At 38.2% G+C, this 27,426-nt stretch overlaps 1 protein-coding gene across 14 annotated transcripts in view; it reads left to right on the top strand.

The window, feature by feature from the left end:
• Positions 1-27,426, top strand: part of SCMH1 (Scm polycomb group protein homolog 1) — a 170,963-nt gene that overhangs the window by 117,722 nt on the left and 25,815 nt on the right. For 12 of the 14 annotated variants that reach the window (XM_032877443.1, XM_032877444.1, XM_032877445.1 and 9 more), the window contains 2 exons: positions 10,464-10,696; positions 14,270-14,396. The exons of 1 other annotated variant lie outside the window; for it this stretch is intronic. In XM_032877443.1, coding sequence (XP_032733334.1) covers positions 10,464-10,696; positions 14,270-14,396 — 360 coding nt within the window. The remainder of the gene's footprint in view (positions 1-10,463; positions 10,697-14,269; positions 14,397-27,426) is intronic. One more of the 14 variants, XM_032877454.1, reaches the window with a different exon arrangement.

Below are 27,426 nucleotides of genomic sequence, written 5' to 3'. Positions count from 1 at the left end.
TTGCTTCCGTCCTCCTAGGCTACGTGACAGAATGTGTGCCCTGAAGACAACAGAGACTAGAATCTTGCCTAGCTCTGCCACCATCACGTCTCTGAGGCTTGCTCTCCTTAATTGTCAAAGGAGGATGATATGTCACCTTCACGGGTTTGTTACAAAGGCCACATGAATGTACAAGAATTTTGTCAAAGGCTTGTTGATTAAGAGTGTAATTCTGTCACACTTACTAGTGTCAAAATGTGTTGGAGAATATTCTGATCTTTCTCTCTGAAGTAGGACAGTCATTAAATTTTTTAATTATTTACATTTGGAAAAATAAGAAAAGATTGTGTTTAAATGACAGACTCAAGGTCACACCATAAGGGACAGAACTAGAATTAGATCCCCAGTCCCCTGACATCACTCCAATTTTTTTTCCCCAACTAGGATAATTAAGTTAGAATGTGGCAAAATAGGGCGTCCTGGTGGGAAGAACTTCCAAATCCTGGAATCCCTCAGGATAGCTTAAGAAATCCATTATTAAAAAGCTTTTAAATTAGTATGAAGCTTTAATCTCAGTGCTAGCTTTTCACACATGACCTGCATGCTCTGATTTTTTTGAACTATTAAATGTAACTTGTGAGTAGTTAGTTCTTCTGTCCAGATCTTTCAGGCCAGAGAGGTCAACCTCTTTGACAGTTGGCAACATGGATATTTTTGTCTAGCTTTAAGAGAAAAGAGAAGTAGGAGGAAAAACTATGTTCTGACTGTTGGAAGACCATGTAAAGACCTGTTCAGCTCATCTCTTATATCTGTTTTCTTTTTTTCTACAGACATGTGCTGGGTCTCTGCTAGGAACTTGGCACTTCATCATGTGATGGCAGGAACTCCAAAGTAAATCCCTTACTTAGTTCAATTCCTGGTCTTACTAGAGATACAGGGGGCAATCTTAAGGTTTAGAGTAATCAATTTAAGTATTTGGCATGTTCAGTCACTCAGATTTGGGTGTGGAATAGGTAGAGAATTAAGTGGTTCTTTTCTGTAAGCATGTTAGGAAAAACAGGGCAAGGAAGTGATTATAATTATAGGTCAATGGTTGTCAAACCCTTTGGTATCAGGAAACTTTGGTATCCTTAAAGACCCCAAAGAGATTTTATTTATGGAGGTTCTTCATATCACTGTATTAGAAATAAAAACTTAGAATTTTTTAAAACATAAGAATATACAAGTACACATCCATTAGCTGTCAGAGTGATGATATCACATAGTCTCTGGAAAACTCCACTGTGAGAGAATGAGAGTGGAAAGAGGAGATAATGTTTTAGTAGCATGAAAATAGTTTTCATCTTACAGACACACAAAAGGATTTCAAGGTCCCGAAGAGGTTCCCAGATCATACTTTGAAAACTACATTTTTTAAGTGCATTTTATTAATAATGAACATTAGATCATTTCAAGTTTTCAGTTATCACAAGTGACATGTATGAGCATACATTTACACATATCTGAGATATACATGTTCAAGAGTTTCTCTGGAGTTTATACCTAAGGTTGGAATTGCTGAATCACAGATTATGTACATCTTCAGACTTTTTTTTTATTATTAATTTTTTATTTTTTCAGCGTAACAGTATTCATTATTTTTGCACCACACCCAGTGCTCCATGCAATCCGTGCCCTCTCCAATACCCACCACCTGGATCCCCCAACCTCCCACCCCCCGCCTCTTCAAAACCCTCAGATTGTTTTTCAGAGTCCATAGTCTCTCATGGTTCACATCCCCTTCCAATTTCCCTCAACTCCCTTCTCCTCTCCATCTCCCCTTGTCCTCCGTGCTATTTGTCATGCTCCACAAATAAGTGAAACCATATGATAATTGACTTTCTTTGCATCTTCAGACTTTTAGATAATGCCTGCGATGTCTCCCAGGGAGTCTTCTGAAAAATGCTGCTGTGAACATTCTAGTACATGTCTTTTGGTGGTCATGCCCCTCATTCTTCTTGGGTATATGCCCAGGTGTGGAATTGCTGGGTGAGAGTGTAAAGCTAAGTGTCTTCTCAAAGTGATTTACATTCCCATCAGCAATGCACAAGAGTTCTGGTTGTTCCATATTCCTCGCCACTACAGGTGCTGTCGGTCCTTTAATGTTCGCAGTTTGGTGGAGATACAGTGTCTTGTAGTTTTAAATTTTCATTTTGCTGATAACTAGTAACTTTCCATATCCTTATCTGCTATTTGTACATTCAGTTCTGTGACCTAGTTCTTCAAGTCTCATCTTTTGAAAATTGGATTGTCAGTCTTTTTATTACGTATTTTAGAAATTTTTTATATTTTCTGGATATTACTTCTCTGACATATGTTTTGTGTATCCTTTCCCACTTTCTAGATTTTTTTCTTTTTCATTTTCCTAATGTTGTCTTTTGATGAACAGAATTTATTTTACTGATGTCATATATGTCAGTCTTTTTATAATTAATGCTTTGTGTGACCTGTTTGTTTAATCTTGCTTACCCTAGAGTTTTGAAGATAGTACCTTCTATGTTCTTGGAAAAGTTGGATGTTTTAGACTTCATGTTAATTGTTGTATCTGATATGAAATGCAGGGTTAAAGTCTCGTTTTTTTCCATATGGATATCTGTTTGACTCACCACAGTTTTATTGTAGAAGTGATCCCTTCCTCGACCACCACCACAGAATTACAGGGGCACCTTTATTATAAATAAGATGACTGTGTATCTGTAGGTCTATCTCTGGACTCTGTTTTAGTCCCTTGATCCCTTTGACTACCCTGGACACCAATATCACATGTCTTAAGTACTCTATCTTTATAATGAGCCTTGATATCTAATGTTGCAAACACTTCCTCCAGCTTTGCTGTTATTTATCAAGATTGACTTGGCTATTCTAGATCCTTTGCAATTCCTAATAAAATTTAGAATTAACTTGTCAGTTTGGACATACGCACATTAAAGAAAAACTGCTGGGATTTTGATTGGAATTTCATTGACTCTTTAAGTCAGTTTGATGAGAATTGAGAGCATAACTTGAGTCTTCTGATCCATGAGTGTGATGATAAGTGGTATCTAGATCTTCTTTAATTTCTCTTAGAATGTGCTACAGTTTTTAGTGTGGATGTATTGCGTGTCTTTCACTGAATATTTGATTTGGGGTTTTCATTTTCTAATTGTTATATATAGAAATAGAATAAATTTTTGCATATTGAATTACATCTAGTGACCTTCCTAGATTCATTTTTTTATTTTACTAGATTTTGTAGACGGAAAAGGGTACAGTTGATGTAAAAAGTCATGTCATGTGCAAATAATGCTTGTTTTTTACAACCTGTATTTGTAGCTTTCTTTTCTTTTTCATTCCTTGTTACATTGACCTTCCATACAATGTTGAATAGAAGTGGTGATGGTGAATATTTTTATTTTTTTCCATAATTCAGTAAGAAAGTGTTTAATATTTCACCATTAAGTATGCTGGCCTCTACTGTTTTTTTTTAATAAATTACCTTTTCTATAAGGAAATTCCAAATTTGCTGATTTTTTTATGATGAGTATTGAAGTTTGTCAAATGCTTTTTTTCTGTATCTATTGAGATGTTACGTGGGTTTTCTCCTTTATTTTGTTTATGTGGTAAGTTTAGATGATTTTTTTTCTATTGTTAAGCAATCTTTGTATTTCTGGGATAGATTCCACTTAGTCAAGATATGTTATCCTTTTTATAAATTGCCAGATTGAATTTGCTAATATTTTGTTAAAGATTGTGCATCTGTGTTCATGAGCGATATTAGTTTATAGTTTTGCTTTCTTGTAATATCTTTGTCATGTTTTGGCATGAGGATTATGTTGGCCTCATAAAATGAGTTGGGGAGTGTTCCCTCTTCCATTTATCTGAACAGGTTTTGTACAATCAGGCATCTGAGCCTGGAATTCTTTTTTTTTTTTTTTTTTTTTTTTGCAGAAAAGTTTTTCATTGCAATTGCAATTTCTTTATTATGTATACAACTCTTTATATTTTGTTTGGTCTTCTGTCCATTTTAATAAGCCAATTTTTCAAGGAAGTTGTGCATTCCGTCTAAATTTTCAGTTGTAGTTGCATAAAGTTATATATGATGTCCTGTTACTATCTTTTTAATACCTGAATCCTCTATAATGAAATCCATTCTTTCCTTCTTGATATTTATCTTCTTATATTTCTTAATCAGACTTGTTAAAAGGTTATCTTTTCAAAGAACCAACCTTTGTTGATTTTCTCTGTAGTATGTCTGCTTTCTTTTTTCCATTGACTTATCCACTCATCTCTATAATTCCCTTACACTACTTTTTTTTAGTTTTCTGTTCATTTCCTAGCTTTTTGAAATAGAAGCTTAGATCATTGATATTTAACCTTTCTCCCCTTCTAATACAAACATTTAAAGCTATATGTTTTCCTCTGAGCACTATTTTAACTAAATCTCACACATTTGGATCTGTCATATTTTCATGAATTTTAAGTTCAAAGAATTTTTTTATTTCTATTTTTATTTCTTTGGTATTTGAGTAATTTACAAGTATATATTACTTAGTTTCTTAGCATTTGGGGTTTTTCTAATTAATTTTCTGGTACCGGTTCCTATTTAAATTCCACTATGGTTAGGTAAGTGGGAGTGGGAGGTGCAGGCTTCCATTTATGGAATAAATAAGTCATAAGAATAAAAGCTACTGCATAGGGAGTATAGTCAATGATAATATAATAGTGTTGTATGGTGAGAGATGTTAGCTACACATTTTGGGAGTATAGCATAACATGTAGAGATGTTGAATCACTGTGTTGTACATCTGAAACCAATGTAATACTGTGTGCCAACTATACTCAAATAAAAACTTAAAAAAAAAAAAGCCTCAAGATATCAAAGCAAAAAAAAATGTTAAGATTCTTCCTTTTGGAGTTGGGTGGCTCAGTGGGTTAAAGCCTCTGCCTTTGGCTCAGGTCATGATCCCAGGGTCCTGGGATCGAGCCCCGCATCCGACTCTCTGCTCAGCGGGGAGCCTACCTGCCTCTGCCTACTTGTGATCTCTCTCTGTCAAATAAATAAATAAAATCTTTAAAAAAGGAAAAGAAAAAAAAGATTCTTCCTTCTGACACTTTGTATTCTCTTATAAGACAGACACATAGCGGGGCACCTGGGTGGCTCAGTCGTCAAGCATCTGCCTTCAGCCCAGGTCATGATCCCAAGGTCCTAGGATCCTTTCAGGCTCCCTGCTCCTCCAGGAGCCTACTTCTCCCTCTTCCACTCCCTCTGCTTGTGTTCCCTCTCTCGCTGTATGTCTCTCTGTCAAATAAATAAATAAAATCTTTAAAAAAAAAAAGCCACACATAGTTTATGCTTGACTATATTAACGTAGAGTTTTTAAGCAGTGATTAGAATAAGTAAATGAATGCAGATGTGTAAATTGAATCAGCTGGCACAAAAGAATCTTCAAATTCTTAAGTTCCTGCCTGCAGATCTTTGTTTTCAGAGCTATAAATATTTCTGTGTTACTGGTAGTGGAGCTGAACACACTAACTTGTTTATCTTCCTGCTGGATTAGAATTTATGAATATAGAGTGATTATAAAAGTTTTTTTAAAAACACCAAAGCAATAGAATTTTCTAAAAAATGTTGAAGATTGTGGCTGAGACTAAACAAATAAATTAATAAATAAACTCCACTGTGGTTAGACAACATGTTCTGTATGATTTCAGTTCTTCAAACTTTTTTCAGGATTGCTTTTTCACTCAGCATATTGCATAAGCATTTGAAAAGAAAATGCATTCTATACTTATTGAGTATAGTGTTCTATAGATGTCAATTAAGTTGATTGGTTAATTGGTTATTTATGTTATTAGTCAGTTAACTGAGTTATTCAAATCTTTCCTACCCTTACTGATTTTTTTTCAACTTCTTAACCTCTCAGTTACTGAGAGAGATATGTTAAAATCTCCAAATCATAATTTGGATTTGTTGGTTTGTCCTCTTTGTTATCTAAACTTTTGCTTTATATGTTTTGTGTTATTAGGTCTATGTAAAATTAACTATAATCTTGATGAAATATTCCTTTTTAGTCTAGTCATACTTCTTGCCTTAAAGATTGACTTGTCTGATATTAATATAGTCACATGAGCTTTATTTTGGTTAATGTTTATAGAGTATATGTTTTTCCATCTGTTTGTTTTTATCTTTTTATCTGTGTTATATTTCAGGTGTCCTTATATGTCAAGGCCCTCCTATAAACAGATATAATTGAGTACTGGGGGGCAGGGTTGGTGCAGAATGTTAACTTTCCTATTAATTGTTTTATTTAATCCACTTTTATTTAATATAATTATTAATTTGGATTTAGCTGTTTTGCATTTTGCTTTTTGTTTTCTCTTTGTGTGAGTTCTTCTCATTTCTCTATCCTTCCTTTCTTGCCTTTTGGATTGGTCAGGTATATTTATTACCCCATTTCTCTCTCCTTAGCTTTTAGGGATACGTTCTTATGTAATTTTTTTTTTTTAAGATTTTATTTATTTATTTGACAGAGAGAGATCACAAGTAGGCAGAGAGGCAGGCAGAGAGAGAGGAAGAAGCAGGCTCCCTGCCGAGCAGAGAGCCCAATGCGGGACTTGATCCCAGGACTCTGGGATCATGACCTGAGCCTAAGGCAGAGACTCAACCCCCGAGCCACCCAGGTGCCGTTATGTAATTCTTTAGCTAGTTATCCTGTGCAAATATGTATCCTGGACTTACCAAAGTCTTCTTTAAATAAGTACTTTGTAACCACTCCCCAAGTAATGCAAAATTCTTAAAAAAGTTTGGCTGCATTTGTCTCCTCCTTTCATCCTCTGTGCTGTTGCTTTCATATAATTTACTAATACATACATTATAAACTCTACAAATCATTGTACAAGTTTTTGTTCTAGTCAGTTCTTGTTCTAAATTCTTTTGTATCTAGCACTTTTTTATTTTCCCTTTCTTATGCTCTTCATTTCTTTCAGTTGCATCCGTCTGCCTGGGATTACTTTTCCTTCAGCCAGAAGAACTTCCTTTTTATTTCCTGTAGTTTAGATTTGCTAGTGACAAATTCTCTCAGTTTTGATTTGTCTGAAAATATTATTTCACCTTCATTTTTGAAGGATTCTTTTCCACTGGGTATAGAACTCTAGGTTGGCAGTTTGTATGTATTAGCCCCTTAAATATATCTCTGCTGCTTCCAACTTCTATAGTATCTGTTAGGATGTCAGCCATCAGTCTTATTGATACTCCTGTAAGAGTAATGCTTCTTTTCTCTGATGAAAAAAAAAAAAAAAAAAAAAAAAAACTCTGTTTTTCATTTCATTTATACTTTATCTTTTATTTTCAGCAGTTTAACAGTTATGTGTCTTGGTTTAGTTTGAGGGACTTTTTTGGAGGGGGGGAGTTTTGCTGCTTGTAGATTGCTGAGCTCTTCTTTCATTGGTTTCTAAATATTACATTTGCCTAATTCTGTCTTCTCCTGGGATTATAGTTATGCATATTTTGGATCCATTAACTATGCCCACATGTCTCTAATGCCCAAATCTGGGGGTTTTTTCCCTATATTTTTGCTTCACTTTGGATGTTTTCTATTGATTTTTCTTCAGGTTCGTTAATCCTTTCTTCTGATGGATCTTGTCTTCCCTTAAATCCATCCAATGAGTTCTTAATTTCTCATGTTACATTTTTAATTCCAGGATGTTCATTTAATTTTTTATATAGATTCCAGTTTTCTGTGGGTGTTATCTTCTCTTACATTTTGTTTATCTTTTCCTCTACTTTCTTTAACATATTAACTATGTTGTTTTTTTTTTTTTAATTTAACTATGACTATTTTAAAGTCTCTGTTCCATTATCTGGATCATATATGAATCACCTTCTATTGTCTGTATTTTCTCTTGATTACCAATCACTTTTTCTGCCTCTTTTTACATCTAATATTTTTTGTGATATACTGGATATTTTATATAAAAGAACTGTTGAGGTTCCAGCTAGTATCTTCCATTAGAAAGAATTCTTCCTTTCCTCTGTTAGCTAATAGTATAAGGGCCTATTCCTCTCAATCTAATCATGGATTGAGCTAGTCCAGGTCTGGATTATATCTGTGGCTTATACCTGTTTCTTGGGTGTGGGCCTCCGGGGCTCTTGATTGAGAATCTAATAGGTCTCTCTGTTTTCTCAGACCTGAAAAATTGCAAGAGATTGTCCTACCTTTAGAGGTTAGGGGTTTAGTTCTTTAACCTTTTACTCCTTAACAATTTCAAAATACAGCATTTGTCTTGAAGAGGGGATATGTGTTTGAGGTAGACCTCCTCCATCTAGTGGGACCTTATTTATCCCTATAACCACAAGATTAAAGGAGATTTCATTCTACCTTGTAGAAGCTCTCAGCCTAGCTTCGTATATCCAATGTGCAGGCTCAGAATTTAGCAAGTGTCCCATGGGGAAAATTGGCCACACATATGGAGCTCAAGTTCCAATCTGTCACAACAACTTGTTGGATTTCTCTCTCCTCCAGTAGAGGTCTTCTGCACAGACCACACCTGATCCTCAGTTCATGCCCCAAATTGGCAAATGTCCTCAGGAAAGAAAACAGTGTCAGCTACCTCAGAAGCATTCCCCACTCATGTCTGGAATTCCAGTTCATCTAGTCCTTGTGATTTCTACAACACTGCAGTGTCTCTTCAAAGAATGTATCTGACTTTTCCTAACTGTTGCATTAGCAACACTGCATTGCCATAATCTATTACATCCTGCCTAGGCGCATAAGCAGCATTACCCTCTCCACACTGTGATTAGTTTATAAGCCAGTCTCCCTAGTTCTTCTCACGCAGCTTCCCTTCATACTTAGAATAATATCAGATTCATTTTCACCGTCTGCAGAGTCCTACCCAATCTTACTGCTACTCCTTTTTTTTAAGATTTTATTTATTTATTTATTTGACAGAGATCACGAGTAGGCAGAGAGGTAGGCAGAGAGAGAGGGAAGCAGGCTCCCCACTGAGCAGAGAGCCCGACGAGGGACTCAATCCCAGGACCCTGAGATCATGACCTGAGCCGAAGGCAGAGGCATTAACCCACTGAACCACCCAGGCACCCCTGCTACTCCTTTTCTAACCTGATCCCCTGCCACTCCTTTCTACTCACTCACTTCTAGCTAAACTGACCTCCTTACCATTTCTCAACCCCCCTGACATGTTCCCATCTCAGAATCTTTGCACTTGTTATGTACCCTCTACTTGAGAGGCACTTTTCTCAGGTTTTCATTAGGCTTTGCCTTTATTTCATTTGGGACCTCTGTGTAAATGTCACCTCCTCAAAGAGAACTTTCCTCACCCCTCTCTCTCCTTACCCTCCTTTAGTTTTCATCATAACACTTACCTGGTATTATACTGTGTATTTATTTGTCTGTTTTCTGTCTCCCCAACTAGGAGGTAAGCTCCATCACAGTGGAAACTATGTTTTGTTAACCTATAGTAAGTGCTCAGTAACTATTTGTGGAATGAATTAGATGTGCTTACCTTGAAGCATTCTCAATTTAAGGAGAAGATGAATGGTTGGGAGTAAAATTGAAAGTACCCTAACATAGATGTCTCCAGAATGCTTTGGAGGTAGGGTGGTACTGACTTTGTTGGGGAATGGTCAGACAAGACATCAGTAAGGAGGTGACCCTGGAACTGAGAGTTGGAATCTGAGTATTGATGTTTTCTTGACGAAGAAGAATAGGGAACTCAATATACATGAATGAATTGGTGTTCAGAAAACAAGTGGGCTAGAACACAGTGGAGGTGTGTGTCAGGAAATGACATCAGGCATAACTGCAGAGTAAGGCAGGGATTAGGTACCAAAAGTCCTTGGATATCAGGATAAAGAATTTGGACTTTACATTAAAGGTCATATGGAGCAAAGATTTTTGAACTAGGGAGAGATGCTGTCAGATATATGTATTTCCATGTGTTTCACTATCATTGCAATAATCACATGAAAATTTTAAGTAGATTGGTGTAGAAAATGCCTAACTTGCTTGTCAGGGCCCAGTGTCAAAACATAAGTCCTTATCCCAGTTCACTGTATAACCCGGAGAAGGCATCATTTCCTCTGCTAAGCCTTGGATCTGCATTCTTAGCAGGAAGGGATTGTAGGCTTCTAAAGTCATTCTGTCTCTGAGCCTATGATTCTGTTTATATGCTTTAACTAGATGCCTTGGGGAGAAAAAATTAATATTTTCTCTGCATCTGCCAGAAATAATTAAAACTTCCAATTCTAACCAATATAAATTCAGTTCTCCTCTGAGATTTTCTAACATTTAGGTCAGATACCAGGAAACCAGCTTCTTGGGATAAAACTACCCAAGCAGAAGTAACAAGTCTTCCCCACCCCCCCCACCCCACCCCACCCCCACTGTTTGGGATGGGAATGCAGGTGGGAGGAGGGGGTGATAGAATGAGTCTTTTTCTTGCAGTTGTGATTCCAAAGAATCCCTATCCTGCATCTGATGTGAACACTGAGAAGCCCAGCCTCCACAGCAGCACCAAAACTGTCTTGGACCATCAACCAGGGCAGAGGGGGCGTAAACCAGGAAAGAAGCGGGGCCGGACACCCAAGCCCCTAATTCCCCACCCCATCTCTACCCCATCCAAGTCAGCTGAACCTTTGAAATTCCCAAAGAAGAGGGGTCCCAAACCTGGCAGTAAGGTAGGTAAAAATGTGGGTTTCCTAGAAAGGGATAAAGGGTTATAAAGGGGTAATGCACCCGTATCCATCCATCTTGGAAAGGGACATGTCTGGCCCTATTTTCCACCTTGTGTATGCTTTTAACAGGAATTTCCTAAATTGTCATCTCTACTTATCTACTTAACTGGGAGTTGGTAATACTAGAGATAGGATGGTGTGGATAAGAAGCAAATTTTGACTTTGAAAGCTACTCACATTTGAGGGAATTCTGGTCTAATGTCTTCCCTAGATGGAAGACCCTGCTCCTAATTGTTAACCTCTCCAGAGTAGATGCCCAGGTGCAGGAACAGAAACAGAAACCTGACTCTATAAATGTATTTCTTTTTCTATGCCTGCCCCTTCTTTTAAAAAGAAAGAAAATTACCGAGTACCTAGTAAGTATCAGGCTCTGTATCAGACACCTTTACGTACATATCACATGATGATCACAAAACTGTAGGAGATGGGTAGTGTTAATGTTATCTATTAGTTAAGTAATTTAAGACTTAGAGATATTAAATGACTTCCCTAAGGTCACATAGCTAATAAACAACAAAGGCTCCAGAGATGGGACTCCAGATGTTCTAGTTCCAAGGTCACTGCTGCCCTGCCATGGGTACCACAGGCACTCTCCCACATTTCCTGAAGGAGATAACCCTTACCTCTCATGCAGGAAAAGACTGCTGAGTCAAGCTTCACTGAGCACTGTTAACTGCAAGTACCACCTTTTAGTCATGACCAGTTCTTCATTCATGTCTTCCCTAGGGAAACCATTGATAAAAAATTTCCTCAGCTATTTCTCTATGGCTTCCTTTAGCATCACCTTCTCCACTCACTTTTTGTTAAGGGATTTCTTTGCAACTCCTTCCTGAACTAGACTACCTGAGTTTCAGTATGGAAATGATACCTAGTTCTCCCTGGGCCCCCCTTTTTGATGCCATAAGTTCTTCCGTAAGTTTGATTGGTTGGTTGGTTAGTTGGTTGGTTGGTTAATTGGTTTTGTTCTGTTTATTAATTTCAGCTGACTTCAGTTCTTCTAGAATATAAACTCCTCAAGGTCAAGAAGCTAATCTTGATCTTCTCTTTTTCTCCTGTAGTGCCTTCCATCTCAATCTCTTTGGAGATGTTCAATAAATGCAGGATGGATGGATGATTTTAGTTATGATGTTCTAATTGAGATTATCTCTTGTTTATCGGCTTTGAATTCTTGGTGTCACATCCTGATCTTTCTATGTAACACATATGCTCCTGATCTAACCCTTAACCCAGGTCCTGGTTCATTTTTATCTCCACTACTCTCTTCTTATTCTTCTGCTATGGAGAGAGACTGAAAGCTCTAAAGATTCCAGCTTTAAAGCTCTAAAGGCCAAAGAGGCCAGGCTTTTGATAATGTGAAGACATTTTAAGGACATCCAATTAAAGAGGAAAAAAACTTGTAAAGTTTCAAAGACAAAACCAGAACCAAAAAGTAGAAACTCAAGTAGACAGGCTTTGTCTCAACGTAAAAGGAACAGTTAAATCTATCACAAAACGGATGTAGTGATCTGTCAAAAGAAAGATAGAAAGGAATGGAGGGAGGAAGGAAGAAAGGGAAGGAGGGAAGGTAGTGATCTGTCAATACCATCATTAGAGGCATTTTGTCAGGGGCTGGATGACTCATATGGGATGGATGTTTTCAGGAAGAGGGAAGTAGGAAAGGGATGGTTGGATTAAGTGGCCTTTAAGATCCTTCAAAACCTAAACACTATGATTCTACGATTGCCTCTGTTCTGCTTCCTCAGGCAGTCCTAAACATAGTAATAACCCAAATCCCCTTTCTTTCCAACCCTCTTGAAAACAATAATTCTCATGATATCCTATATTTTATGGGCTGGCATTTGGCTCACTAATTCTCCCTCCTGTACTTTTGCCTACTTCTATAAATGTCTATGCCTTCCACTTAACTCTGACCCTTCTGTTCCTTTCTGGAGTAAAGTGGTCTCATGATGAGAGCAGAGGCTTCAAAGCTAGACAAACAGGTTTATATCTCATCTCCATTTGTTACCACTTGTGTGACTGTGGGAAACTTTGAATAAGGCTCTGAGCCCCAGTTTTCTCGCCAATAAAATAGAGATGAGGTAATATATGAAGAGATATAATACATGTAAATGCACCTATCTCAAACAGAAATGCCTTCCTTCTCTCTGCTTTCTGCTACAATATTTGGGAACCAAACTCACCAGGCTTGTTCCTTCAGGGACCCCATGGAATCCTACCACCAACTCTGTGAAGTTGAACTGCTGTTTCCTTTCTTCCCTGACTCCTTGCTTATTTAGACTTTGACTTATAGCAGTATCAAAAAAATTTTAAAATGAGGAAGTGTCCCTGTCCCATGTATGCTTTGAATGTTTCATAAGTGTTTGCATGATAACTTCCACAGACCAGGCCATTGTATCTATGCCTGCTGTCACTGGTGCTATTGCTTTAGATAATACTCTCCTAGAAGCCAGACAGGTTTATATAGCTCCCAGCAGTGGCCCCTACATGGGACATTTAGTAAAAAAGGGATTTCTGGATCTCAGTGATAATTACATTTTCCTTGCTTTCAGAATGGCTTTTAGAAAACTATTTCTTGAGAAGAACCTTCTGAGATCTTTCTCCCCTAGAGACTGCCCTGAACAGCATAGAGAAGATGTTAGATCTTTCTCAAATCATTTTTATTACTTCCCTCAATATTGGTATTCTGTACTGCGTGCTTCATTGGAAATATTTATTGAGATTTATCATATGGCAATTGCCATGCTAGGAGCGGTACTCAGAATCAGACCCTCAAGGAGCTCCAGGCTAATAGAGGGCACCAGTATGTAAATATTTATGACAATACATTGTGACAGATGCAACACAAAGTACAGACATAGCACAAAAGAGACCAACTGGAGGAAATCTAGAAAATTTTCCTGGATAAATAGATATTAATAAAGTTAAAATGGGGGGCATTCCAGGCAGAAGGGACAGTTTATTACTCTAAAGGAATGGCACAGGTAAAGCTGCAGGGTTTTTAGAGAAGTAATTTAGTTAGAGATTTAGACCTTAGAGTATAAAGTTTAAGATGAAAAATGGCAGTTGATGAGATGAAGAGGTAGGTAGAAGAATGAGTCTGCAGTTAGGGGAAGGGACGTTTCCCTTTTTTAAGAGAGAAGCAAAGTACAAAATAATGTCAAAGTAGGCTTAAGCCTCAGCATTTTTTTTTCCTTTTTTGCTTTTGTCTGCCCAAATGATAAAGAACCTGGTATTTCAAATGATAATATTGAATCTAGTATAAAAGATATAAAAGACTGTGAGTTAAGCTCTGGCTCAATAGGAACCCAGAATCTTATACGCAGATTCAGAAAATATTTACTAAGCATCTACTATAGGTAAAGCTCTAGGCAAGATTCTGTGTGGAAAACAAAGATACAAGAGCCCCATCCACAGAGATATTTCCATCTCATGGGTGAATTGAGAGCTAGGAAGAGAGGAATCAGAAGACAAGTTACCTGTCACAGGTAGCAAACTTCTCCCCATCCGTTTTGACAGAGGAAGCCTCGGACTTTGCTGAACCCACCACCCACCTCACCAACAACCAGCACCCCTGAACCGGATACCAGCACTGTACCCCAAGATGCTGCCACCATCCCCAGCTCAGCCATGCAGGCCCCCACAGGTAAGAGCAGATCATGTATTAGCTGCCACAAGCCCCAGCCCCCCCATCTCCTTTCTCTTGTCTTACACTAGTAGTTAGCAACCCCCCCACCAAACCCATCCATTTGTAAACCTAAATCCAATCTTTAAACAAATGTTTTATCTCTGGCATTTGAAATAGTTTCAGAGAAACCTTCATCATTTCAAAACAATGGAAGGAACTTGGGTAGATGTCCTATGACCTCAGAGTTGGGGAACTGGGACATGGGGGTGGGGTGGAGGTGGGGCCATCACCAGGAACCTCCATCCTCCAGTTAGTATCAATGTGCATCCTTTCCAGTTCCGGGTGCTCCCTTTTTACTGATCCCTTCCAGAATCCTTCCAGCATCACAATAATCCTGCCACCACTCAAATACGTGTGCAACTGCTCTGATTTTTTTTTTTTCTCGTGAAAATAGTCTTTACCGGATATTTAGGAAACAGGATTGTCAGAGTTATTTCTCCTTAAGAACCTTCCCACAGGGCTGCTCACTCAGACAGCACAACTGTAAGCCAATAAGCTGCCCAGGAAGACCTTAGCAATTTAAAATCATTGAGATACTTTATAGTTAGACTTTTTTCTGTAAGTCCTAATTCGAAGTAGAGCTTACTCTTCTGACTGTTAAAGAAGTAGCACAAAATTACGCTAACCAGCTTGGCTTTTTGTGTTTCTTTTCTTTCCTTCCTGGGGGGGATTTCAGCCTTTCTACAGCCACTTGAGTTTCACAGAGCTCTTAGTCAAGGGCACACAGCTCTTCGTTGGAGAAACCAGGGCTGTGAGCCGCTTCACCGCCTGGGGCTCCCCGCTGACCCTCAAGGGCGCACACTTCAGTTAGCGCAGACTGGGAAAAGAGCTCCTGCTGTGGCAAGAACAGGACGCTCTAGGGGTTTTGTCTGCAGAGCCAGCTTTTGAGGTATTCATTTGATGTGGTTTTTTTTCCTTAAAGGAGTCCTTTTTCCTGTAGTGTAACTGCCCCCATTGTCACCAGTCATTGTCTTCCTAGCTTGGCCCCCCTTCCCCTTCCCAGCCTTCAGACTCTCCCTCAGTAGTTTCTGCTGCAGCAGATTTTGAGGAAAACTGCATCAGTGGTGAAACATCATCCTTGGGAACCATCATCTCTGCCCTCAGTTCAGGTAAAATAAAAATAGTCGCTACAGGCTTCATTTCTGAGATCATATCAACAAGCCAGTCCAAGTTGGGATCTTGCAATGGCTTCTTTTTTACTTGAACTGGTAAACTCTCCTAAACCCAGTTCTAATGGAACCTTAAGCCTCCTTCCTTGTGACACTTTTGGTGGCTTGGTTTGGTCTGGCTCATCCCCACTTTGTACAAGACTGGTCTTTAGAGGTAGGCTTGATTTCAAAGGCTTGGACTCTTCAGTGAGTGGAAGCAGAGTGGGAATGGCCTTTTGCTCCCTGAGGTAACAGGTCTTAGAGCCGTGGTTCCACCTCCAGGTTTATCTCAGAATTTTAGCTGCTGGGCTTTAGATCTCTTCCTCAGCATCAGTTAGTGAGCAGGGACTTGACAGCAGCGCAGGCTTCTATAGGACAAATAGGTACATTGACGGTTTGGTTACAGACTCTTTTGGCTAGTAAGGTCGCTCTTCAGCCTTTTTAGACCTTAATGGGAAGTTTTCACTGTCTTCTGAGGTCCCTTTTACATATGAGATTCCATTCGTGGGAAATTTACCAAGTCGAGATCATCAGTCACCTTCTGAGAAAGGGTCTGTACTTTCCGTAGAACTTGAGGCAGGCAGTGCGTTCGAAGCTGCTGGTTCTTTCTCCTCCCACCATCACCTCTGGTCCCAGGAGAGAGCCCAGCGCTCTTAGGCTGTGAAGAGTAACCAGCACAAGGGAAATGCTGGTACCGTGCTGGCTGGGTGATGCCTGAGGCAAGGTGACTTTCTTCAGCCACTCCTGAGTGAAGTGCTCCAGGGAGGCCTGGAGGTGAGACAGGAGCACCTTCCACATGTGCTCGCTGTGAACCTCAAACCTCTCGAGCAGCACATGATCGGAACAGGGCCAGCGAGAGCAGGCGAGGGCTTCTGGGTTTCTCCCTGTGCATTGTTTTCAAGGGACCAAGAAGATGAGGAAGAAAACTCTTAAAGGCTACTGGCCCTGCACACAGCAACTGATGAAGCAGGAGAGGCGCTGACCATGGCGCTGTTCAGTCCTCTCACGAGCAGCTGAAATCGGAAGAATTTCATTTTTTTCATCTTTTCTCTTCAATGTTAAACTTTTCAAGAAATTCACAACTTCTAGAAAATCATTCCTGAAGAAGTCATGGGACAGTAAGGTGCAGAGTGCTGGCTGACATTTTAGAATGGAAATCAGCAAGATCTGTTGAAAGCTGGAGGGAGCATCCACCAAAACTGAAATCCAGAGTTACCATTAGTTCCCAGTGAGTGCCGCCTTCTTTTCAGGACCTCTGTGGCTGGAGATTGATGAGAGCAAAAACTAACCTATAAAATCCCAAACAAAGCCCTGGCTGATTTTTTTTTTTTTAACATGATCAGTGGTGGCAAACCTTATTAATATGAGAGTGAACTTGATTTTGGAGACCAACCAATGAACATGTGATTCAAGGTACAATGTGGTAGCTGCGGTGGGCAGGTAGTCAACCGGGGCCATGCGTGTCTGCTTCCATTTCATAAACCAGATATCTGCGAAGATAACTTAAGAAGAGCTACACCACTGGAATAGATACACAGTCTCCTCGGGAATACTAGAAAGAACAGTGCTCATTTCTTATCTGAAAAGTAGAGATACATGTGTGAAACCTTACTCTGATTACTCTGCAGGTCTTCCACCTTGTTTAGAGAAGTTGAAGGTATGGAAATGATCCCCAGGGAAGTTAGCATAGTCTTTTCCGTAGGACTTAAGTATGTTTCCACCCAAATTCTAGAACGCTAGAGCTTGAAGGGAAGGCCAACTCTAGTGTCTTCGCCACATAACCTATGAAAGACCACATATAGCCTGCCTGTGGTATTTATGTCAGCTCTAGTAAGGGTCCTACTACATGATTTCTCCAGGTACATCATCTACATCTAGCTCCAGCCAATTCCGGGGTTTGCCTAGTCCCAGAGTGTCATTAGGTTAATGAACAGTGGCCTTTGCCCCAAAGCTCTGTGGACGAGGAAGAAAAAAACAAATACACACCTTGGTAGGAATATTCTGTCTGTCTTCCCACTTCATGGCATACCCCCCAAATGCCTGTCTATTTGCTCAGGTCTCCCACATCATTCTAGATACGACTACGGTACCTGTGTGCCTTTTCAGCAGAACCTGGAAGACCCACAGCAATGGGTGTGTCATGAGTGTGCCACACCATTCCATTTAAATGTTGTACATCCCATTTACATCTGGCGGCCACTGAGCTGGTATGCCTCCCTCAGCCTGAATCTCAGAGCCTAGGAAAAGTGGAAACTTACTTCGTGTCTCTGTTTCCTGCTCCTGGCCAGACTATGGCAGTTTTATTGACTTTTTATTGCGTGGCCATCCTCTGCCTGGGCCTTGGCTCATTTTGTGTGACCTTGATCTCACTTTGCTTTCTGAGCCTCAGTTTCCACACTTAATTCAATGGAAGGATTAGTTGAAGTTGCCTTTTACAGACCCTTCAAATGGTAACAGTAAAAGCTATCATGGATTGAAAGCTGCGTGCCACACTGTGTCCTTCATACCTCCCTTGCATTTTTTTTACCTGCACAATACTTTTTAAGAGTTAATTTTATTTTTTATCAGTTATCTATATCCTCATAATTTAAAGGAACGACAGGTTTTTAAGAATTATGATGCAAAAGACAAAACAAACTGGCTCCCTTTTCCCCTGTCATTTACTTCGTACCACATGCAATCACTTTTTTTTTTAAGACTTCATTTATTTATTTGACAGAGATCACAAGTAGGCAGAGAGGCAGGCAGAGAGAGATAGGAAGGGAAGCAGGCTCCCCGACGAACAGAGAGCCCGATGCGGGGCTCGATCCCAGGACCCTGAGATCATGACCTGAGCCGAAGGCAGAGGCTTTAACCTACCGAGCCACCCAGGTGCCCCTGCAATCATTTTTAATTCAACCGATTGTCTTATTTACCTCCAAACGTTGTTTTTATGCTTACATTTTATGTGTATTGTTTTTATGCTTCAGGCATTTTTTAACTGACAACCTACTTTAGAAGTTAACTCTTATTAATCTCCTTGTCCCTTACCCACCCATATATACTTCCCTATCTTAATACCATGGTATTATCATTTTGATTAGAGTGAAATTTAGTATTTTGTCATTGAAATTTATAGAATGCTATTTTCAGTTGAGCCAAGTAGTGTATTATGATTACTTTTCCTTTGTTGCACATTTTGTTTTCAGAGTAAATCTTGTTGATTTCTTTATGTGTTAATTTTGCTAGTACTTAATAATTCAACTTAAGCTCTGTTACTACTATGTACATCTCTGTGTTCAAGCACAATATATATTCTATCCATTTCAAACTCTCAAAAAGAAGTCTTCCGAAGCCTTCTGAGTTCCTTGACATCTTCTTCACCTCCCTTTTGTATTATTCCCAGTTTGCTCCTTCCCAGTCTTTGTCTTCCCATGTAAATCTTAAGATTTCATGTTTAATTTTATATGAAACCTGTTTGGGTTTTTGTGCTGGTTTTTTTTTTTTTTAAGATTTTATTTATTTATTTGAGAGAGAGAGAGAAAGAGATAACATGAACAGGGATGGGGGAGGGCAGAGGAAGAGGGAGAAGCAGACTCCCCGCTGAGCAGAGAGCGCATACGGGGCTTGATTCCAGGACCCTGAGATCATGACCGAAGCCGAGGGCAGAGGCTCAACTGACTGATCACCCAGGTGCCTCCTGTTTGTTTTCTTTGAAGCTTCTCTTCATCCCTACTGTTCTACAGTCTTAGCTAGGATGAGACACTGCCATGCAGGACCCTGTATGTGCCCATCCATTTTTTAGTTTCTTGAAATTTTTAAAAATTCTTTCATCAGTGGTTTTCTCCCACTTCTTTGTGTCTCTGCACTCCTTCTGGTGCACATTATTCAGATGCTGGACCTCTTGAACTCATCCAGTTATATTTTTTTTTTAAGATTTTATTTATTTTATGACAGAGAGAGATCACAAGCAGGCAGAGAGGCAGGCAGAGAAAGAGAGAGGGAGGGAAGCAGGCTCACCGCTGAGCAGAGAGCCCGATGTGGGATTCAGTCCCAGGACCCCGAGATCATGACCTGAGCCAAAGGCAGAGGCTTAACCCACTGAGCCACCCAGGCGCTCCCATCCTGTTACATTCTTAAGCCTCTTTATTCTTCTCCCTATTCTTGTTGACTTTTTGTTCAACTTTCTTCAAAACTTCCTGAAGTCTATCTTCCAGACTTTGTATTGGGCTTCTCATGTCTAACATCTTACTTTTAAAGTATCATTATTCATTACTCCAGTGGCATTTCCCAAAGGGTGTTTGGTGGAAAACCAGCCCTGCAAAATGATCAGCATTAAAGAATTTTACATACATTTAGGAAAGGCTTATACTGTACTTCCCCACTCTTGGATATTTGCGACTGTAATGAAGTGCTCTTTTTTGTTTTCTGAATTTTTTTACTAGACTTTTTTTAGGTTCACAGCAAAATCAAGCAGAAGGTCCAGAGATATTCCATATACCCCTGCCTCTACACATTCATGGGCTTCTCCATTATCAACATCCCCCACCAGAGTAAGAAGTACGTTTGTTTCAAGTAATGAACCTCCATTGAAACATCATTAATGCCCAAGGTCCATAGTTTACATTAGGATTCTCTCTTGGGGTTGTACATTCTCTGGGTTTTCACAAATGTACAATGACATGTATCCACCATTAGTGGATATACAAAATAGTTTAACTGCCCTAAAAATTGCTGCCCTAAAATTCCTCTTCAACTGTTTTTGACCCCTAACTCATGGCAACCACTCATCTTTTTACTATCTCTTCAATTTGGCCTTTTCCAGAATGTCATTTAGTTGAAACCATGCAGTGTGTAGCCTTTTCACATTGGCCTTTTTACTTAGTGATATGCATTTAAATTTTCTTCATGTCTTTTTCATGCTCATTTCTTTTTAGGGCTGAATGATATACCATTGTCTGACTATACCACAGTTTATCTATTCACCTACTGAAGGACATCTTGATTCCTTCCAAGTTTGGGTAATCATGAATTAAATGGCTATAAACATCCATGTGTAGTTTTTGTGTGAACATAAATTTTAAATTCCTTTGGGTAAATACCAAGGAATGAGATCGCTGGATCGTATGATAAGAGCGTGTTTAGGTTTTTAAGGTTTTGACAGTTTAGGTTTTGACAGTTCAAACTGTCTTCCAAAGTGGCTGTACTGTTTTGCACTCCCACCAGCAATGAATGAGAGTTCCTTTTTCCACATCCTCACCAGCATTTGATAGTGTTTGTGTTCTGGATTTTGGCCATTCTAATAGGTGGGTAGTGGTGTTTCATTGTTTTAATCTGCATATTCCTGATGACATACAGGAAAAAGCATCTTGTCATGTGCTTATGTGCTATTTGTGTATCCTCCTTGGCAATGTGTCTATTTAACAGAATTGGCCCAGTTTTTAACTAAGTTGTTCATTTTCTTACTGTTGAGTTTTTTCAATTCTTTGTATATTTTAGAAAATAGTTCTTTATCATGTGTGCCTTTTGCAGATATTTCTTCCCACTCTATAGCTTTTCTTCTCATTATATGGATTGTGTCTTTCACAGAACAGAACATTTTAACTTTCATAAGTCCAGCTTATCGATTATTTCTTCCATAGATCGTGCCTTTGGTGTTGTATCTAAAAAAGTCATTACCGGGGTTCCTGGGCAGCTGCTCAGTCAATTAAGCAGCTGCCTTCAGCTCAGGTCATGATCCCAGGGTCCTGGGATCAAGCCCCAATGTTGGGCTCCCTGCTCAGCAGAGAGCCTACTTCTACCTTTCCATCTGCCTTCCGCTCTGCCTACTTGTGCTCTCTCCTTCTCTGTCTAATAAATAAATAAAGTCTTTAAAAATTAAAAAAATAAAGAAAAGTCATTGCCAACCTAAGGTCATCTTGTTTTTCTCCTATTTTATTTTCTAGGAGTCTTACAGTTTTGAATTTTACATTTAGGTCTGTGAAATATTTTAAGTTGATTTTTGTGAAGGGTGTAAGATCTGTGTCTAGATCCTTTTTTTTATTTTTGCATGTGGCTGTCCAGTTGTTTCAGCACCACTTTTGAAATGACTATGTTTTTCTCTATTGTTTTGTCTTTGTTCCTTTGTCAGAGATCAGTTAGCTATGTCAATGTGGGCCTGCTTCTCAACTTTCTATCTGTGCCATTGATTTGTCTGTTCTTTCATACTCTCTTGATTACTGCAGCTTTATAGTGAGTCTTGAGGTTGGGTCCTCCAAACTTGTTCTTCTCCTTCAATATTGTGTTGACTATTCAGAGTGGGTTTTTTTGCCTCTCCATATAAACTTAAGACTCAGTTTGTCAGTAGCCACAAAATAACCTGCTGGGAGATTGGAATTGAATTGAATCTGTAGATCAAGTTGGAAAAAACTGACATCTTGACAATATTGAGTCTTCCTATCCATGAGAATGAGCTGTCTCTCCATTTATTTAGTTTTCTCTTTCTTTTTATTTTATTTTATTTTATCATAAGTGTACTCTTTAATCCCCTCACTTACTTAACCCTTCTCCCCACCCCTCTCCCCTCTGGAACCAAACTCAGTCTGTTCTCTATAGTTAAGAGTCTGTATGTTAAGAGGTTTTTTTATTATTTCATTCATCAGTGTTTGTACTTCTCCTTATATAAGTCCTGTACATACTTTGTTACAGTTATACCTAAGTATTTCATCTTTGGAAGTACTAATGTAAATAGTATTGTGTTTTTAATTTCAAATTTCACTCATTTCTTACTGTTATATAGGAAAGCATTGACTTTTCTATGTTAACCTTGTATCTTGCAACCTTATTATAATTGCTTATTAGTTCCAGGAATTTTTTTTGTCAATTTTTTCACATTCTCTACATAGACATTTGTGTCATCTGTGAACAGAGAGTGTTTTATTTCTTCCTTCCCAATCTGTATATGTTTTATTTCCTTTTCTTATCTTATTACATTAGGACTTCTAGTATAATGATGGAAAGTTGTGGTGATATACTTGGGTGGCTCAGTCAGTTAAGCATCCAACTCTTGGTTTCAGCTCAAGTCATGATCTCAGGGTCATGAGATCAAGCCCTGCATGAGGCTCCGCATTCAGTCTGGAGTCTGTTTGAGATTCTTTCTCTCCCCCCTCCCAACTCCCCCACCCCTGCTCACTCTCTCTGTCATAAATAAATAAATAAATAAATAAATAAATAAAATCAATCTTTAAAAAAAAAAAAAAAGGAAAAGTTGTGGTGAGAGGAAACATGCTTACTTTGCTGCTGATCTTAGTGGGAAAGCTTCTAGTTTCCTACCATTAAGTGTGATGTTACCTGAAGTTTTTTTTCTAGATATTTATCAAGCTGAGGAAGTTCCCCCCTATTCCTCATTTGCTGAGAGTTTTTATCATGAATGGGTCTTGGATTTTGTTAGATGTTTTTCTGCATTTATTAATATGATTATGTCATAGTTTTTCTTTAGCCTGCTCATGTGACAAATTGTGTTAATTGATTTTTAAATGTTTTGAACCAGCCTTGAATACCTGGGATAAATCTCATTTAATTGTAGTGTATAATTCTATTTATATATTGTTGGATTTGATATGCTAATATTTCATTGAGAATTTTTGCCTCTAATGTTTATGAGAGACATTGATTGGTCTATAATTTCTTTGTAATGTTTTTGTCTGGTTTTGGTATTAGGATAATGCCAGCCTCCTAGAATGAGTTGAGAAGTATTCTCTCTGCTTCTATTTTCTTTTTTTTTTTTTTAAGATTTTATTTATTTGTCAGAGAGAAGGAGAAAGAGAGAGAGTACACAAGCAGGCAGAGAGGCAGGCAGAGGTGGAGAGAGAAGCAGGTTCCCTGCCGAGCAAGAAGCCCGATGTGGGGCTCGATCCCAGGACTCTGGGATCATAACCTGAGCCAAAGGCAGTGGCCCAACCCACTGAGCCACCCAGGCGTCCCCTCTGCTTCTATTTTCTAAAAGAGTTTCTAAACAGTTTATTGGGAAAAGTTTCTTTCTTTTTTTTTTTAAGATTTTATTTATTTATTTGACAGAGATCACAAGTAGGCAGAGAGGCAGGCAGAGAGAGTGGTGGGGGGGACAGGCTCCCTGCTAAGCAGACAGCCTAATGTGGAACTCGATCCCAGGACCCTGAGATCATGACCTGAGCCGAAGGCAGAGGCTTAACCCATGAGCCACCAGGCTCCCCACAGGAAAAATTTATTTCTTAAATGCTTAGCAGACTTCACCAGTGAATTCATTTGAATCTGGTGCTTACTATTTTTGGAAGATTATGAATTATTGATTCAATTTCTTTAATAGATATAGGCCTATTCAGATTATATTTTTCTTCTTGTATGTTTTGACAGATTGTAGATTCCATGGATTGGTCCATTTCATCTAGATTATCAAATCTGTGGGCCGAGAATTCTTCATAGTTTTCCTATGTTATCCTTTTAATGACCATGGATCCATAGTGGTATGCCCTCTTTTATTTCTGGTATTAGTAATTTGTGTCATCTTTTTCAAAAATTTAGCCTGTATAAAGGTTTATTAATGTTAATTGTTTCAAAGAACCAAATTTTGGTTTCATTGATAATTTTTTGACTTGTTTTCAGTGTCACTGATTTCTGCTCTAATTTTTATTATTTCTTTTCTTATGCTTACTTTAGATTTAATTGGCTCTTTTTTCCTAAAGTAGAAGCTTAGATTATTGATTTCAGATCTTTTTTCTTTTCTAATATGTTACATTCAGTGCTGTATACTTCCCTCTATCCACGGCTTTTGCTGCATCCCAGAAATTTTGATAAGTTGTATTTTTATTTTCATTTAGTTCAAAATATATTTAAATTTCTCTGGATATTTGTTCTTTGGCCCATGTGTTATTTATAAATAAGTTGTATAACCTCCAAGTATTGGGGGATTTTCCATCTACCTTTCTGTTACTGATTTTTTTATTTAGTTCTGTTGTGGACTAAGAGCAAACACCGTATGATTTCTATTCCCCATAAATTTGTTAAGGTATGTTTTATAGCCCAGTGTATGGTTTGTCTTCATGAATGTTTCATATGAGCTTGAGAAGACTGTATGTTCTGTTATTGAGTGATGTAACCTGTAGCTATCAATTATATCCAATTGATTGATGATACTGTTGTATTCAACTACATCCTTACTGATTTTTCTGCCTGCTGGATCTGTCCATTTCTGAGAGAGTGATGGTGAAGTCTCCAATTATAATATTCTTGGAATTCTGTTAATTTTTACCTCTCATATTTGATTGTCTGTTGTTAGGTGCATATATGGTAAGAATTGATATGTCTTCTTGGGTAAATGACCTCTATATCATTATGTAATGCCCCTCCTTATCTACAGTGACTTTCTCTACCCCTTTACTTCTTATCTATATGTCTCTTCATATTTAAAGTGGGTTTCTTGTAGGCAACATGTAGTTGGGTCTTGTTTTTTGATCCACTTTCAGAATCTCTTTTATTTTTTTTGAAGATTATTGATTGATTGGTTGATTTGAGGAAGAGAGCAGAGCAAGCAAGAAATCGATTAGGGGACAGGGGCAGAGGGAGAGGGAGAATGATGCAGGGCTTGATCCAAGGACCTTAGGATCATGGCCCCAGCTGAAGGCAGACACATAACTAACTGAGCCACCCAGGCACCCAAGAAATCTGTCTTTTAATTGGTATATTTAGACCATTGATATTTAAAGTGATTATTAATATAGTTAGATAAATATCTACCATATTTGTTCAGTCTTCTATTTGTTGCCTTTATTCTTTGTGCCTATTTTTGTCTTCTACTTTTTCTCTGCCTTGGTGGTTTTAATTGAGTGTTTTATGATTACAGTTTTTTCTCCTTTTTTAGCATATGTTATACTTTTTTATTTTTTAGTGATTACCTTAGAGTTTATAGTATATACATTTATGACTAACCCAAGTCTGCTTTCAAAATCACTGTGTCACTTCACAGATAAAATAACAAGTAATCCTAATTCCTCCTCTCCATCCCTCGTATGATTGCCGTCATTCATTTCATTTACACATAAGTGTAAATAACCATGTGTATATATCCATAAGCATACACAATCAAATACATTGCCATTATTTTTATTTTGAAAAAACTGTTATCTGTTAGATCAGTTAAGAATAAGAAAATTAAGTTTCTATTTTGCTTTCATCTATTCCTTCTCTAGTGCTCTTCCTTTCTTTAGGTAGGTTTTAGTTTCTGATCTATATTGTTTTCCTTCTCTCCAAGGAATTTCTTGAACCTTGCTTGCAACGTAATCTACTAGCAACAAACTTTTTTCCTTTTTTTTTTTTGGTCTGAGGAAGTCTTTATTTCTCCTTCACTTTTGAAGGATAATTTTTGCAAGGTACAGAAGTCTAGGTTAGTGGGTATTTTCCTTTAACATCTTAAGTATTTCACTTCAGTCTCTTCCTGCTCACGTGGCTTCTAAAGATGTAATTTTTAGTGTTGCTCCTATGTAGGCAAGGGGGATTTTGCCTCTGATTTTTTTCTAGATTTTTCTTTGTTTTTGATTTTCTGTATTTTTATGTAATACAAAATTATATAAATATAATTTAAATTATATAATACAATTTTATATATAAATAATTTAAATTATATAATTTATATATTATATAAATATATATATTATATATATTATATAAATATATATTATATATATAAATTATATAATTTAAATTATATAATATAAAATTATATAAATGTAATTTTTATGTAGTTGTAGGGGGTTTCTTGGTGTTCTCTGATCTTCCTGAGATCTGCGGTTTGGTGTCTGATATTAATTTGGGGAAAATCTCTGTCATTGTGTCTTCAAAAATTTCTTTTGTTCCTTGCTTTCTTCTCCCAGTAGTCCTACTGTGTGTAGTGTTCCCACAGTTCCTAGATAGTCTTTCGGCATTTGTTTCAGTCATGTTTGTCCTTGCTTTTCAGTTTGGGAAATTTCTATTAATATATCACCAAAGTCAGTGATTCTTTTCTCAGCCATGTCCACTAATGAGCCTACTAATGAGTCCATCAAAAGTGTTCGTTTCTATTACAGTGTTTTTGATCTCGAGCATTTCTTTTTTATTCTCTCTTAGAATTTCCATCTGTCTGCTTACATTGCACATCTGTTTTGCATGCTGTCTACTTTACCTTTAGAGCCCTTAGCATATTAATCATAGTTCTAAACTCCCAGTCTAATAATTCCAACATCTCTGCCATGTCTGAATCTAAGTTCTTACACTTTCCAGTCTGAGGCTAGTTTCTTTTGTGTGTGCTTTAGTCTTGTGCTCTGTCTCTTAAAACTGCAGTTTTTGCCTTTTGGTATACCTTGTAATTTTCCTCTTGATAGCCAGACGTGATGTACTAGGTAAACGGAATTGTTATAAATAGGCCTTTAGTAATGTGATGGTAAGGTGCTGGGGGAGGAAAAATATTCTGTAATCCTATGATTAAATCTCAGTCTTTTGGGGGGGGCTCGGATCCCTAGATGGTGAACTTCACCAGTATTTCTTATCCTCCCTGCCCTTAGGTGGGACAGGATGGCTGGAGAGGTCTGGAATTGGGTATTTCTCTTCTCCCAGATAGATTAGGCTCTGATCAAATCCTGGCAGGATTTGGTAAAATAGCTGTGGTAAAAACAGTTTTTCCTGAGGGCAGACTTTGTTAAGAAGAGTAGAACACTCTGGCATGTTTTTAAATGGTTCCTTTCCCGCACTTGCTGCTGGAGGCATGAGGGGATTTTTCTCCAGTATTCACTATGAGAACATAGGCTAAGGTTCTGAAGGTAACTGACAAAACTGTGGGACTCCCCTCCTCCACGATGGAGTCCCCCTGGAGTCTC

This window comes from Lontra canadensis, unplaced genomic scaffold (assembly GCF_010015895.1).
Source record: "Lontra canadensis isolate GAN:19392208 unplaced genomic scaffold, GSC_riverotter_1.0 scaffold60, whole genome shotgun sequence".
Lineage (NCBI taxonomy): Eukaryota > Metazoa > Chordata > Mammalia > Carnivora > Mustelidae > Lontra > Lontra canadensis.
This window is presented reverse-complemented; position numbering and strand designations above follow the sequence as displayed.